Here is a 16833-nt window from a genome sequence, read left to right as displayed (position 1 = left end):
TCGCAGTGTTTGCCGATCCAGGGCTATGGATTTGTCTTGGACAAGTACACATGCCGCTGCAAGAAGGGATTTTACCACCCGAACAGAGTGGCTGTCAACGGCTTTACAAGTAAGTCGGTGACAAATAGTCACCTGCTCAGATACATACTTCATAAGAATGATTGATTGGTTCCTGAAAGGTAACTTCAGTAGTCACTTTTAACGGCAACCCATAAGAATTTTGTTCAGCAAATTACAACATCCAAACCTTGATTCTTTTTGTTGGAGGAATAGTTGGTACCTTATGTGTTGTTTGGTACAGAATTAGATTATCTTTTGTTTTTTGCAGGAAAGTTGTGGACCTCGAGTTACGATTATTTTGTTAAACTGTTTTTGTTTTGAGTTGCAAATTCAGCAGCCCTAACCTTGAACAACCTGAACATGCTTGAGCAGTTTAAAATGTCTCAATTCTTTTTGTAGAAGCTACTTTGCTCTTCTGGGGTTGGGATCCCACTTTAGGTCATTTAATAATTCTTTAGAATTACGTTTTAACCTCCCTGTATACATTTGGACTGGAAAATGCAGAAGTCACAAAAGTGGAGAAATATTTTTTAATATTTCACAATTATGGTACAGATAATGTCTTCCATTTATTGTGTAGATGTTTCCGCTTACAACGTAGCAAAGTGATTTTTAGGAGAGTAAGGTTAACAAAGTTATGGACTGGGCATTAACTCTTTGAACCTGATTGAGACATTGTGCATCAAGAAAGCAGTGACACTTACTGGTTGCAGTGATACCAGTTTTCAGTCTAATCGATTTATACACTTGGAAATCATGTAACATTGGGTTACTTAGTATATGGCATGGCAAAAATAAGACCTACGACCGTAACTCTGGTTTCAGCCATCACAGGGATTGAAAACTGGTTAAATAAAACAGCCTAGGGTTCCAGGGATTAGTGTCTAGTAAGTAAGTAAGTAACTAAAAACTCTGCCTCTAATTATCTGCTGTTGAACAGGCTTGTGTTTGTTAAAATATCAACCTGCTCTGTGTCTGTTGTCCAGCACAACCATCAAAACATTTTATGGATATTACATTTCTTTTACTGTAAGTAATTTGCCAGCAAAGGTTTAAAAACACAAAGTAGGGTGTAGGGGTAGTACAAAAATAGCAGATGAGCTAATTTTATTAGTTTCTTCTGAAGTTTCATACATGTAGATTTATCTTGACCAGCAGTTGTTCGAAGCCAAAGAACCATAAGTTCACCTTACATTATGTTAGCAGTTACATTATATAACATCTTCATTTTATAACTATGCCAATGAAAGAGGCACGTGTTTCTGCCCGTTTGAAAAATTGAAGTAACCTGGGGAGGCTAATCAGGTTCACGATGGGAAATATCTTTTTAATGGTACTTACTTTATTCTGTCTGCTGTGAGTTAATAAAAAAAAGGCATTTGCAGACACAGAACCCCAGTGGTTTTCACCTGCCCTCCATCACTCTCATACTTTCATTTAGATCCACTTTCCCTCCTGTCTCATCCCACACAAACCTTGTACAGCATGTTCCTGTGTCTACCACATACCCCTTTTCTCACCCATTTCCCTCCCCCCCTGCTTCACCATCTAATTGCACCTATTGTCTTTACCTTAAGATGTTTCTCTTCATGCACAGAAAAGCAAAAAATGTGCTACATTTGTTTTCTCAGAGCTGTCTGCTTCTGCCTGTTGTTTGCTGTGCACACAAATTTGCAGTGTTCATGTGTGCAAGTCTGCATGAAAGCCCTCTGTGTGTGTGTGTGTGTGTGTGTGTGTGTGTGTGTGTGTGTGTGTGTGTGTGTGTGTGTGTGTGTGATAATAGAGAGGAGAGGCAAGCCTGTTAGCAAGGCGTACTGCTGCAGTCTGGCCCACCATGGGGCCAATAACAACCCTGTTAATCCACAAGGGGACATCCTTGACACTCCTTTGCAGAGAAAGCCATTGCAACTAACTTTCCTTTGTCTCCTAGTGATCTTCCTTTGTGTATCTTGCATGTAAATATATGGAAGAAGTTGTTGAAGTTTCCTCTGACTGTCTTTTAACTGTAGGAGCAACAAACCAACGAGAATGAGCTGAAGGATATGATTCATTGCAATAGAGATAAGTAGTCCTTTTGAAGGGATCAGTGATGTGCAGAGTCATAGCTTTGAAAAAATAGGCCAGTTTCTTTTTAAAGGCAAAATTCCTGCAAATCTCTGAGACAATGGCTGTTTCCAGTAAAGCCTCCATAAAAGCTCTGTATAAGTCTGCTATTTGTTATCAATGCAGCCATATGGGCATCTCTCAGGGGGATTTCTATACAAACCAATAACAAGTCCACTAGCTTCTTTACCTTAGTTTACCCTGGAAGGAGTTTTTGAAGTATTCACTGCAGTCCGGTAGGACCACGTTTTGAAAACAGAGAAGCTCTTTTTGAAGCAGTTAGTGGTTTAGGGGCTGGTTTATACCTCAACCTCAGTGGTAGTTATTGAATGCTTTTTATTCTCACCCAGATCTTGCAACAAAAACACATTTCTTTTATAGTTTTCAGCCAATCAGCTGGGTCATTAGACTCTCCATTGTCTTGTCCTTTTCAGGATTTAAATGTCTAAGTTCTGGTATGTCTTTGTGTGCTTTTTTCCGAGAAAACCACAATTATCAGCCTTGTATGATATGCCGGTGACTGAACAAAGTGCTGCAGTGTTGACTTTCATGTTCACACATATAGATCCATCTTTCTTGTGTTGACACAATGTTGATAAATTCTTTGTAAGGTCAGAGAGGTATAGGCATTTACACTGTATACTCAGGATGCTTCAGTCTGTCATGGGAACACTTTATCTCCTTAATCTTTTAATACTGGTCTCATATCCAGAAGAAAAATTCAATATCAAGGACACTTAACAAAAGGATAGTTTTTTCCGACACACCCTGGTTGTATTTTGAAAAGGTCTGGACACAATTCAAATTCCAAATTAAAAAATATTTTTTTTAAATTTCTTTGAAATATTAAAGTAAAAATATTATCTGCATGACAAACTGATACTTTGTCAATATAATTCAACAGGGATCACTATTACTCTTGCATGCTAAAACCATCTGTGACAATCACAATTCTGCCCTTTCTCTCAAACAAATTTATTTCTGCTCTTACAAATCCATACCTGTGCACTCTCAAAGATTGACAATTCCAACTTTTAAACTATTACTTTCAGAAAACATTTCAACCGCTTATCCATTCATTTTAGTACACAATTAAACTGTTTATCCATTACCTTTAGTTACCCTTTGTCTTTTACTTTTAGCTAACAACTTAGACAGTTTTTGTCATCGGCTACTTTAAAGGTGTCTTTAATGTAAAAAGTCAATACTCGAGGTTAAATGTGCAGCTGAGAGTAACTGAGCTATAGCTGGACGGCTTCAATACCGATGCCGAGGGTTCCAGAGATTGGACAGGGAGTGATGAGCCCAAAGATGAGTAAACACTATGTGGCCATGTGTCTTGGGGTGGACAATGCAGAAGGTCTGAGGCAGAGAGGAGCTGGGTCTGAGCAGACAAATAATTAACATCAAAACTAGGAGTAAACAGACCAGAGACTGGAATTTATCTTCTGGCCAAGTTATCACACTGATAGATTGAACGATCTGGCAAAGATGGTGAGTTCAACCAGGACTTTTGTACTGGTGAGGTGAGTAGATGATTGGCAGCAGCTGCGCTTTATGAGATGAGTGGCAGAGCCACAAGTGATTGAGTGACAAGCCTCTTGACCTACATGCACAGACAGGGCCACAAGGGAAAAGGAAAAACACTCTTGGAACTGGGGAGGCTGCTGCCCCATAACACCCCTGGTTAGGAATTGCTGTCTTGGAGCACAAAAGTAATGATATCTGCTGAAGGTTGATAAGCTTTATCAAGCCAATGACAGAAAGATTACTGGGTCAATGGTTAACTCCTTTATTTCTCAATCTTTTTGACAGGGATGGGGAGAAAGGGAAAAGCTGCAGAGAGCGGTCCCAATGCGGACGAGGGGTCTTCCAGTGACTGCCTGCCATGCCAGCAGGGCTGTGCTTACTGCAAGGACGACACCCCTTGTGTGGCACGAGAGGACAGCCCCCTTCGCATGGCTGTGCTCTCCATCCAGTGCCTCTGCTTGCTGATTGTTTTTGTTAGCATGGTGCTCATCTACCACTTTCGCAGGAATAAGGTGTGTATCATTACATGCTCATAACAAACATTCCCTCACAGAGTTTAATCCATTACAATTTAATGAGCTCAGCTTTTTTTTTAGCTTTCTTTTTTTTTCCATTATTAAAATCTTTGAGATACCGCACAGTAATATAATTCAGCTTTTATGGAATTTGTTCTGTCAGCAGCACATAAGCCACAGATTCAATTCACAATTACAACATCACATCAGTTGCATGTTTGATGTTCTCTGGGTTGTATGGTCATCAAAGCCCTCTGGTTCAATACACCAGTATGTGGGTGGTAACAATAAAGCTTTGAAATAATTTCAAACAGCTCAGGCACCACAGATCAATTTAACACCAGCCACTTGGACAGCCACCAGTGTGTTCAAATGAGACCACTAACGTGAACTTACTCAGATTTATACGTTGAGCCAATGTACTGAAAGCTTCCCGTTTCACAGTTTGAGTGAAAACATGTGGCCATATAAAGACTAAATCTGTCCCAGCCTGAATTCATATCATATATTATCATTAAATCTCTATTGTGATATGTGTCGGTGATAAATAGTTGATACCTTGGCTGACAGTGACAACGCCCACTTATTTATTTACATTAGTTAATCACATATTCTCTATATCACCTTGAAAGGGGATGACATTTTCCCTGCATCATCAAAAGATGGAACCATTTCAACACCAAACCTTCGTTTCCGCACATGCATTTCCGAGAAATCAGTCAAAGACAGTGGACAGTGTAGGGAGTTAAATGTTCAGTAGATAAACTTTGAGTGTTCTCTCTTACTTTTTCTCTAGTCAACTTCAGCATCTGTTTTTACTACCCATTTAAATCTTATTCCCAACAAATTGCTGCAGTTTTCACCAAAACATGCATGATTTTGCCCTGCAATACAAAACGTTTAATGAGTTGTAACATAGAGCAGTATAACAGAATTTCTTTGGTATGTACTTGTACTGTATGTGTACAGTTACTACTTTGAAATGTGACCGTAAACACTGTATAGGCCTTCTGTTGTGTTATTTACTGAGTTCGCTTTCTACCAAAGTAAACTTTTAATCAAACTTGAAATCCTCTAGTTGCTCCTGTCAATTAATTGGCTTAATTGAAGTCTTTGTCTTGAGCATTAGATGTGCGGGGATTAGCCTGAAGATTCCCCACATTTCTGACAGGGAACGTCTAGCTGCTCTATCTCCCACATACCTGAAGACTCAGCCATTTTATCAACCAGAGTTCTACAATAGATCGCTCTCATTATTAAAGCAGATACAAGTTGAGATACTCCAGGGCTTTGTCAGCATTTAAACACCACTAATGTAATCCCGGTTCATTTTTTAAACTAATAGTTTTGATTTACTCTTAAAGTTCTCCATAGCGTTGTTCCCAGTAGCAGTTTTTAGGGGGGAAAAGCTCTGATTTGATAAACATGCTGTGCACAACCTTGCCAGCATCAAACAGCAGACAGCAACGTTAGCAAATATAGTTTAGAATTTAGCTGTTGAAGAGCCAAATATTCCCTCAGGAGCCCAAACAAAGCAAAAAGATGCTGCAAATAAATTCCAATGTTGCTCCATGTCTGCTGGATGTGTAAATAAACAACTGTTTGCTAACATGTTAACCGTAACAACTTCATAAGTAAATAGTAGTATGACAGCATTGTGTTTGTAGCTTGTTGCGGCAGCCCCAAGTTGCCAACAAGTTTTAATAAATGGTGTATCTTTCTTTTTTGGCAGAGTATCAGAGCATCAGGTCTAGTCCTACTGGAGGCCATCCTGTGTGGAGCTCTGCTTCTCTACTTTCCAGTAAGTAAGTGTGTGTGTGTGTGTGTGTGTGTGTGTGTGTGTGTGTGTGTGTGTGTGTGTGTGTTTGCGCGCGTCCTTTCATGTGCTCATTTCTGGGCATGTTTGCTGATAATCCTCATTCCATGCTCCTATCCTTCTGAGCTGAAAACAAAAAATCTTGTCTGAAGGTTGGCCATTCAGTTTGACACTTAGTTCAAACTGTTTGAAACTCAGTCATCAGAACAAAGTTTCATATCTGCAGCAGTGGCACAGAGGGGGATTGTTTGCCTGGTCAGAGTACAAACCTTAGTCCATAGATCATAATACCTGGTGTGTTGTTTTTTTGTTGACAGCCACATGGAGCTGTGATAAGCAAGGTTTTCACAGCCAAGGTGTGCATGTAATAAAACAGGATTGGCAGAGACAAACTTCCCAGGGCTTGTTGGTGACCCCCCTGCTAACTGTACAAAGAGTTGGCCAATGAACCCAGCAGCCTGTCAGCAGTTGACCAGCCACTCACGCTGCCTTATACAGACTGCACTCATTCAGTTTTTCACATACAGAATAGACTACATTACATTTTATTTGACCTGAATTTATATTCTGGCCATTTTTTACCCAGTTTTTCCACAAAACCGGTCACTTAAAAGGAATATGTATTTATTCTTGAGTACATCATCTTAGAACTACCCTGACACTTTTCTTAAACATTAAACCCCTACAATTAGCTGGGCAATATTACTAAAATCTTCTATCCAGATATAGGTCATCTCAATAACATCACTACATAGCACATTTTCTGGTAATTCAATAAATAAATAGTCTGTTGTAACCAAGTAAAGTCTATTATATTGTGAAAGAAATACTTGAAAAAATGAAAAGTACATATTTTGTTTCTCCTTTTTATAAAGAACTTTATTGCAAAACAAAAACAACGATATTGATTTAACCACGGTTTGGCCGCTGGTTTTTAGACAATAGAACAGAAATGCATTTAGATTGCAATAGAAAACTATATACCATAAATGTTTCATACGGTGTTGATGATATATATCTTCACAATGCCCCGCCCTACTAACAATGAATTTTGGCATATAGCTTTCAAGGATTTATCACACTGTTCATATATACACACTGTATATATTAAAAACTTTCATACTATCAGGCTTTAAAAGTTGTAGTTTGTGATAGAGTGCGGTGTGTGTGTGTGTGTGTGTGTGTGTGGTAAAATGTCATGGTATTAGCAAAGAACGTTTTGAGTTTCTAGTATTGGCCGAAGCTAGTGGATGTCCTATTATAGAGCAAACAATCAATGAAAACAGCATTCTTTGATTTTCACTTTTGGTATTGGTTTATGATTGTTTCCTTTGGCCCCATATGACCTCTTAGTTTTGCTAGTAGTGGACAAAAAAGACCATCAACTGAAAATGGCTTTATGTAAGACTGAGACTCTTTCTTCCTTCGGTGTACCAAAGAATTGAAAGAATGAACAGTGTATTTATTTCCATACTTTTGAAGCACCTTATTAAACACCCATACCATTGATTTACATGTATCTATCTTCTTCACGGGTACTTGAAGTAGTGGTTAATTGCAATTTAGTTGCAATCATGTGGAGCTATATGCTTAGCGAAGCAGTGCAGGGTAAATGTAATTAACGCCAACTGATTTAGAGCAGGCTAATCAATGCAATTTGCTGCGACAAGGTTCTGGAAAGTAATAATGTTTGAAATTTGCAGAGTGAAAGCAAACTGCGAGTCGCATTATTGGTTAGTGAATGGAAGAATAGTGGATAATAATCCTGTATCCGGCTGTGATGGCACCAAATGCTAAAAAAAGACTGCTTTTAAAAAGGTAGTACAAAGGGATCTTCACTTTGTATCTTACTCTAACAAACCTTACCTTGTTTAGAGTTTAGTTTATTCTATTATATTATTCTGAACAGTTATGCTGAAATGGTCACTGTGAACAGGGCCAATTTTATTTAGATAAAATATCGCAGCCTGATCATGTGGAAACAGAATCGTTCTGCTTGGCTCTGTGCAGCACGCTAGATTGATCTCCACCCTGATGCATTTCCATGTATCCCCTGTGAAGCCCACAGAAGCTGTGAGGTTGAGACGCATCACTCCCAATCTAAATATAGATTCAGAAATATTCCGCCGCTGCTGCTTCTATTTAAAATAATTCCACTATTATTAAGCAGCAAGAGATACATCTTATCCTGCTCTCATGGCATTCAGCTTTGTGGAGTAATGCAATGTCCCTCCTTTCTCTTCCGAGTGTCACATGCAATAACTTCAGCCCACACCCTGCTTAGAAATGATAGGGGAGGAGGGAGGAACAGGGAGTGCAGAAAGAGAGAGGCAAAATTATGGCAGTGCCAAAGCCGGCTATTTCTGTCTGGCTGTGGAGATGAAGAAAGCGGACACGCATTTGTGATTCACAATGTGATCCCTGGATTAGCTCACCAGCCCTGCGTTTGTCTCTTAGCAGCATCTTATTGATGCTGCTGGGGAAGCTTAGCATGGAGAAAAGTAACAGTTTGGACTGCCGTTCCTATTTGTTTTTTCAGATGCCACCCTCTCCTCCTGTCAAGCCAAGAATAAAGACATGAGTAATGAATCAGAGGTGTTGTGGTGCCACCTGGCCTCAATTTGCTTTAAGAAACTGATAGGTGCAATAATGGGGGAATATGTGTTGTTACTTGTCATAACAATATTTGCTGCTCATGTGTCAAAAAATAGCTTTAAGGAACGGTGGCATTTCCACATTTGCTTTGCTTTTCTTCCCCCAGTTTCATTTACTATTGTTTATGTTTTGTTTTGATTTCCTGTTGATGTTTCTTCTCTTCTCCCCACTTTTTCTCCTTTCTTTTCTTTAATTTGAGCATGTGCTGTATGTAAAAAGTGGTTATTGGTAGAAAACATAAGGAAATGCTGTAGTAGACAACTTCCCCATGCACTACAACCACACAGCGTATGAGACTTATTTTCCCTTTGTTAATTCCTACCCATCTGTGTATGCACCAGTGTAGGGTGCTCCAAAGACCACACTAGCTGTTGTTCTCTTCCCTGTGAGACATGTCACACCTTCTGCTCTGCTACTTATGCATTCATAAATATTAATTCGTTTGAAAAAGTGGTAATCTGCAAGTCTGTTTTTTATTGACACCTTTTGTATTAAATATTCCCTGATGTGATGGTTTTGTAGTGCACGTCCCAGTTATGACTCATTCAGACCTAACTTTAAATTCACCTTTTATAAAACGATCAGTTGATTAGCTTCTGTGCTTCTCTATCCACTGTATGTACTGATTATGTCAACTATGCAGAACTTCTTCTGCTTTATCCATACAAACTTTATTGTTATTTACTGTGTATAATTGTTTCAATAGCAATTATGTTAATGCTAATGTAGCCTGACAAGCCAGACCCACATCAAGATGTTGGGTCTTGTAACTCACCATTGGCAGTGCTCAATCTGAGGGGTGGGATAAACGGTTGTCTTTTAAATTCCCTCTGCACGTAATAGGATAGAGCTACAGCCAACCAGAGCAATGCTAGTTGATAGATTCAACTTTTGTTGCCAACCGGATTTTTGGTCGCTCCAAAAACGTATTCCTTTTTTAAGAATGACTTCAGTGACATTCTTTGTTCTTTTTTCAAAGTAAAGCTTAACCACAAGTCTTCCAGAGTCACGGCCAAGCTGATTTAAAAGATCGCTGTTCACCAGCAGCAGCCATACTGGTTGGAACTCCTCATCAGACCAAATCATCATCCATAACCAGCATCACCTTTTCTGGTACTAACATCCTGCTCTCATCAACAGTTGGTAATCTTGGTTTAAAAATGGACTCCTAACTCACTTTTGAAGCCCATATAAATCACCTGTGCAAGACCCCTTTCTACCTCTGTAACATCTCCAAACTCCAACCCATTCCCTCCCAGATGCCGAAAAGCTGGTTCATGCCTTTGTCTCCTCCAGACTGGACTATTGCAACGCACTTCTCATTGGGATCCCTAGAAAGAGTCTGCAGAGGCTTCAGTTCCTCTCAAAACTTTGCAGCTAGGATCCTGATGAGAGTGCGGAAACACAAGCATATTACCCCCATTCTCCACTCACTACACTGGCTTCCCATCTCCACCAGGATTGAGTTCAAGGTTTCCCTCCTCAAACATCAATGCATCAAATGACATACCCCCCCCCCCTCCCCCTTTAACTCAAAGAACTTATCAAACCACAGAACACAACCCGCTCCCTTCGCTCCACTCAAACCTCCTCCACATTCCCAGAACCAGACTCAGGACAATGGGAGATAGGTTTTTTTGTGCTGCTGCCCCACGTCTGTGGAATGCCCTCCCTGACACCTTGAAGGCACCTCAATCCACTGATTGTTTTAAAAAAAGGCCTTAAAACATTTCTTTTTAGCAAAGCTTTTGGTCCCCTTTATATGTTTTTTATCCTCTCTTCTAAGAATAGCTTTATTTTCTTTTTTTATTCTTTTTTGTTTTATATTTTATATTTTTTACCTGTAGCACTTTGAGATCTATTGATGAAAAGTGCATTATAAATAAAATGTATTATTATTATTAATATTATAGCAGCAGCCATCTTGTTTGTTTAAAGTAGCAGGGAATTCACTCAGAACCGTCACAACTCTGCCGTCATTAAGTTAAGCCAACACACCAACTCTGCACAAAATGTGATGAGCCTGACCAACATTTTGTTTTTTCCAGCCTGCAAACCAATGCAGTGTTGCTAGACTGACCCTAGCTGCAAATTATATTTGCTGCCACTAGAGGGCGTCTAGATTTCTAGGCTAAAGCTAATGTGCAACTGAAAATGCAGAATGTCTAACATCTGCATTGCATTTTGGTCAATTGAGGCTACTGTCACAAGAAACGTTGTTACACATCAAAATATAATTTTTTAAAAGTCACTAGTTTGAGACGATGATTCAATCTTGATTGTAACGACTTATTGTAGTGTTTGCTCTCAATCTTAACAATGTTAAAATAAAATGGAACTAATTTAACCAGGGGATATTTGATAAGTCTTCATTTGTTCTTAACAACCAATATGAGTGGTTTCTAATCTGGTGCCGCTGTAGGCAAGATGACATAGTTTCTGCCATTACAAATTACACAAAAAAATGTAATATACGTATAATACATTTATATGAATTTTCTTTATGTTTTTCTGAGCTGCTTTGGTTTATTGCCACAAGGTTAGAGGAGAATCATGGTTATGTTTTAAAGACACCAACGTCACTTGCTGGTTACGAAGGAGGTTGTAAACCGCAGTGTCAACTTATCAAAGTCAGGGGCTTTGCACAGCCCAATCATCCACCATGACCTTCACACAGATATTTTGCGGTTCTATACCTTTTAACAGCGTGTGTGTGTGTGTGTGTGTGTGTGTGTGTGTGTGTGTGTGTGTGTGTGTGTGTGTGTGTGTGTGTGTGTGTGTGTGTGTGTGTGTGTGTGTGTGTGTGTGTGTGTGTGTGTGTGTGTGTGTGTGTGTGTGTGTGTGTGTGTGTCGAGAACCTTGACACCTAGTTCATAGGCGTTGTTGTTTTTTCTGATTAGGACAGTATTTATGTAATCATTCTGACTTGACAAATTCAGACATGCATAAAAAAAAAATACATTGAGGATGATTGCATCACTCTACTTCTCCCTGCTAACCCAATCTGTTTGTTAGGGGCAGGGTAGAGAGTGTCATGCTCTGCTAAAGAAAACTTTTGCAGTTTTGAAACCAGTGACCTTCGAATGGTGTTCCCCTATCTTTTGTTCCTTGTCTTTCCACCTGTCCAATCCCAGAATTGTCTTTGTGCCAAGCTAGGACAAGAAGCCACTTCAGCCCAACTCTGGGCTCTGCCATGCATGGCAGGCAGGCAGAGCTTCACAGCACATCAGGGGGCTAATGAGAAACAGTATGGCCAGGGGATAATGTATCCTGACCTGACAAGCCATGAAACACAGTCTGCCAGCCATTTCTCTCCCGTGCTCTGCTCTGCCTTCCATCCAAGCTGTTCTGACACGTTCAATCTGACTTAAGTGAATCTGGAGGGTTGCTGTTTGCATTTCCACCCCTTTCTTCATACCCTGCTTCCCTTCTTTCTTCTGCAAAGTGCTGTGGAGTTCCCCAAAACAGTTGAGGATGCACTGCTGCAGCTGGGCTGTTCCTTACATCTACATGATGCAGACAGATAGAAACGATAAGATATTGGAAAAAGAAAGATGGCATCACCACATGTAGGCAAGCTATTCCCTCTCAGATACATCCCTTTGTGCCCAAGCAAGATGGAAATATCTCTCAGGATCTAACTGGTGATGAGGAGGGAGGGGAATTGTGGGACTCACACGTTAGCCAGCTCTGGTCTTGACTGTGCAGAGTGTGAGCTGGATGTAATTTACACTCTGCCCACCTCAGGGAGCAGCAGTAGCAGAAGAAAGCATTAACTCCGTCCAGAAAGCTGCCCTTCCCATGCGGTAGTGAGTGTCGGCTTTCATATAAAAATGGATCCATTGCTATTACAACACCCCACCTCTTAACTGCTCCCACTTCCCACTCTCACACACTGAAGGTGTTTTGTAGATTAAAAAAAAGAATAGGCCAGGAATGGGTAGGAATGATGACCAGAATAAGTGAGGCATGGGCAAACAGGATGGCTGTCACTATTTCATCTCAAAACATTAAAAGTGGCACACTTTTTGTTGTGACAGAATTATTCCCGAGGCTGCACCATCCCATTCTCTACTCAGATGGAGACAGACACACTAAATGGCTGGAAGTCATTTTTCTCCCCTCTAGCTGGTGGTTGTTTCCAAAGAAACTGTGATAATAAAAGGCTGAAATTCAGCGTTGTCTGTTCTTCTTTTGACTGAAACTGGCTAACGTTTTTGGTTTAAGTCACTTTAAAATCTACAAACTGATGTGTTTTTACTGCATTACTGACAGATGGCTAATATCTGATATTTTATTTTGGCATTTTCATTCCAGTAAGTGCTTCATTAGTATGAGGTTGTTCTCTTAGCCATCATAGCTGCCAACCATAATAATAATTCAGCATTCACACCGCAATTTAATATTTCTATTAAGTCTAGCAGAGGCACAAAATGTTGGTTATACTATCAGCACTTTAACTTTATAAAGCTCTGACCACATTCACTTAGAGATATTAACAAAATAAATATAAACATTTCTGAGAGGGTTGGCAGCCACAAATCACCAGAGTACACTGTAATTTTCTGTTCATCGGCTGTGATTTGGTTGCACAAAGGGAAGTTGCTTTATGACACAAAACAGGAAGATAAACACTATAGTTGAAGTATCATCTTTGAAGCAGAATGAAAGCAGGAAGCAGAACAAGTTTTATGGCAAACATGGTCTAGGGTACAGTCTTTTAGTTCATTGATTTGGTTTTATGACCAGCAGCTTAACTGTTTTAGTTCACTCTTATGACTCTCAACCTCATTTTCAGCTGCTGCAGGCAGTCGATTTCAATTAAAGAAACACTGATAAAGCCCCAACAACACTATACCTGCCTAGCTTCAAATGGCTAAGACAGTGATTAGCTAGTGAACATATGGGAGCATTTGTGTAAGTGGAGACTGAAAAAAGACCTAAAAGGAGAGTGAATATTGGTTTTATAGTTAGCTGATGGTCAGAATAATAGATTCAAGATGAATTGTAATGTTGCTCTGTGTCTGCTGGATCCGTATATAAGCATGTTTGCTAACACCTTAGCAAATTCAGATGTTTTTCAGCTTGTTCCGCTGCCCCCAAGTGGCCAAAAACCTAATAAAATACAGGATAGTGTGATATAGTTTAACAATATTAACCCATTTAGGCTTCAACACAATCAAATATTATTTTTTAAATTAAAATCCACAAATTATTTTTGTTAATGTGTTTTTGTCTTAAAAGACTTTATATATTTTATTCATCAGAACTTTAATATATGTTGATGTTCCTGTTGTGACCATAAAACAAATTGTTATCAATTTGTTTTAGTGAGAACTGAAATAACTACAAATAACTCTTAGGAAAATCTGTTTATGTTTTGTAACGCGTTTCTGGATATAAAAAAAGAAAATGGCATATTGGATTTTTAAATAACCAAAAATTCGTATTGTTATGGGCCTTAAACATCCTTTATTGGTCTTGCTCTAGTTGATTTCCACAAGTTGTTTGGTTTATAACCTTGACCTTGCAATATAAACTGTAAACTGTTATTAGATTCAACTGATATGTACGTATAATATGCTAACACAAATAGTGGCTGTTTATGGGTGTCCTTATCTAAGAATTAAGCTGGTCAGCAGTTGACTGTTTGTCAGGTAGAGAATGAGACTTTGAGTATATACAGTAGAAAAACGGACCACAGGAATTTAACTCTTTGAGTGAGGTAAATTAATTTCACGGTATTGAGAGAGAGGTCTGACATCCTATGTGATCGATAACCTGTGGGACCCTGACCTTCATGGTAAAGAGGATCAATCCCTGAAACTCTCACCTTCTGCGTTGACCCTCCCCGTGCACTCACACATTTGCATTTTTATTGTCGACGTTACAAGTTAATTACACTGCTGTTTTTGGTGCTATTTTGCTAACCTCATTAATTTGATATAAGAATCCACCCACTTTCTTTTTTCTTAAGTGTTATTTGTTGAATATCTCGTGTTTGCCCTAAAGCAGTCTAGCACAAAATTATTTGTATGCTCTGTAGTGTATCCTGTCGGGCGCTATATTTTGTTGTTTGTGTGGGTGTGTTACAATTCTTACATGAAGCCTTTGGGACTGCAAAGGTCTCAGTATGCAAACAACATTGTACAATGTCATAAACTTGTTCTGAGTGGCCTTAATTAAAGGCAGGATTGTGCTGCTAACCATATTTTTAACTTCCTCCTTTCTTTTAACCCTCTAAGACCGAGACACTCGCCCACGCGTAAAAACAGCACCTCTGATTTATAGTTTAATAATTTTTTTACAATAACAGCTAGCGACCCTTAAAAGTTGTGATTAAAACCTGACGAGTTAGCGGTTACGGAGGTCTCTTCTGAGTCCTTCTAGCCTCTACAGGTGATTTTCTATTGAGTCTGGAACTTCCAGCCTCTTTTGGGGTCGTTGGGCTTTAAATCCAAACTGTTATATCCAAGATTGATTCACTTTATGTCCATAATTCATTGCATTTATGCTGCTAGGTCGCGGCTCCGTCTCTCCTCTGTGTCCGTTTACGGAAATAAATGCCCCAGTATGCCCATATATGGGAGATAACGTCACCCCTCTTGTATGTAAGGCCAGAGGGGACAAAAAGGCCAATTGGCTCAATGGAAGGCCTAGAGGCGCACATATTTTACACACATTTGCTTGTGTAGCATTGCTGTAGGTGTAATATCAATAAATATGACATTATTATATTATTATTGGCATAAATAAATGTCATGAGAGCAAAAGCGTCTTGACCTTCTTTGAAAAAAAATGCATGTATTTTGTCAACTGTACAAGTTATAATGATAAGTTCTTCACAATGTGACTCCCAAGACATATGAGAAGTGTTTTAGAAAGGACAATGGCTCATTCATTACTTATCTGTCTGTAATATCAATACATATCTAGAAGATTCATGTTCCGTTTTATTTATTTATTTGTCTTTAAGGCGCTACAACCATTTTTAACATGCAAGTGACCTCACTGCAACCCAAATATTCTAATAACCCAGTTTGTCCTGAAATAAATGATGTTCATATCTTGACTGTAGACAACAGGGTTGATGTTTTACAAGCTTTTTTATAAAATAAATCCAGACGGACAATAAACTGTAAAAATGGCCTCAGGGCTCAAAGTCTGAGTAAGTAATTTAACCAGGACAGCCAGTTTCTTCAACATCAGTTATTATTTCTGTCTATAAGATGCTGTAAGGGTACATCATGTATTGACTCTTGAATCTTGATAGCATATTTATTTTATTACTTTATTACTTTTTTAGTAAGACAGACTTGTAGGTGAAATAGGGTTATTCGTGCATCTTCCAGCAGTATGCAGCTGAATCAGTTCCTCCTCAGGTTAAAAACAGCTAAAATCAAAGGGGAAAAAAAAGGCACAGGAGCACACTAATTAACTTGTGGCTTTTAATTGTGCAAACAATATTTCAAAAGTATTGGATAAATGATCCAAGGATGGGAGTTGCCATATCCCATTCTGTGGTAGGTGTTTTGCTGTCTTTAAAAAGGTGTTTGTTTTTTCTTAAGTATTACACTGCCCCACATGAAATTATAGGCCACTTATCTACGTTATACCATAAGAAGTAATTGTACAAGAGTAAAAAGGTTTACTAGTATGAAACTAACTGTAGTTACATTATAGCAGTTTAATTCATATTTAATATTCCGATCAATCTTCTGGTGCAACAGGCGGCTGCCTTCCTTAATGTCGACTTAAGTGTTCTACACTACAAAAAGTAACGATAAGGTGCAGTTTCCACTCTTTTTTTTTTTTAAATAGACAGAACAAACGGAAAACTGTGCGTGCATGCGTGCGTGTGTTTGGAGCCAGCTGGTGGGTGCTGAAATGAGAGATGATTAGGAATGAAAGATAACTGCAAATTAAGTGACTGAGTGTTGATTGAATGTGTAAGTGGTTTAGTGTGTGAATCTTTCTCTTGGTATGTGTTTCTGTTCTTTTAGGGACCCATCACTCCAAATTCAACCAGTGATTTTTTGTTAAATATCCTACATACATGGAGCAATAATAGATGGATCATGCATTTAACAATGTAAATCTAGTGGAATTGGAAATCTGCTGGGTTGTCTGTATGCTATATATGGTATTTGTCTT

At 39.0% G+C, this 16833-nt stretch overlaps 1 protein-coding gene across 2 annotated transcripts in view; it reads left to right on the top strand.

Annotated features, from left to right (window-relative positions):
- gpr158a (G protein-coupled receptor 158a) overlaps window positions 1-16833 on the top strand; it is a 65653-nt gene that overhangs the window by 32625 nt on the left and 16195 nt on the right. For both annotated transcript variants that reach the window (XM_034862030.1, XM_034862031.1), the window contains exons 3-5: window positions 7-109; window positions 3979-4205; window positions 5941-6009. In XM_034862030.1, the coding sequence (XP_034717921.1) occupies window positions 7-109; window positions 3979-4205; window positions 5941-6009 (399 nt within the window). The remainder of the gene's footprint in view (window positions 1-6; window positions 110-3978; window positions 4206-5940; window positions 6010-16833) is intronic.

Source organism: Etheostoma cragini, chromosome 22 (genome assembly GCF_013103735.1).
Source record: "Etheostoma cragini isolate CJK2018 chromosome 22, CSU_Ecrag_1.0, whole genome shotgun sequence".
Lineage (NCBI taxonomy): Eukaryota > Metazoa > Chordata > Actinopteri > Perciformes > Percidae > Etheostoma > Etheostoma cragini.
The sequence above is the reverse complement of the archived record's forward strand: the minus strand, read 5'-3'. Positions and strand labels throughout refer to the sequence as shown.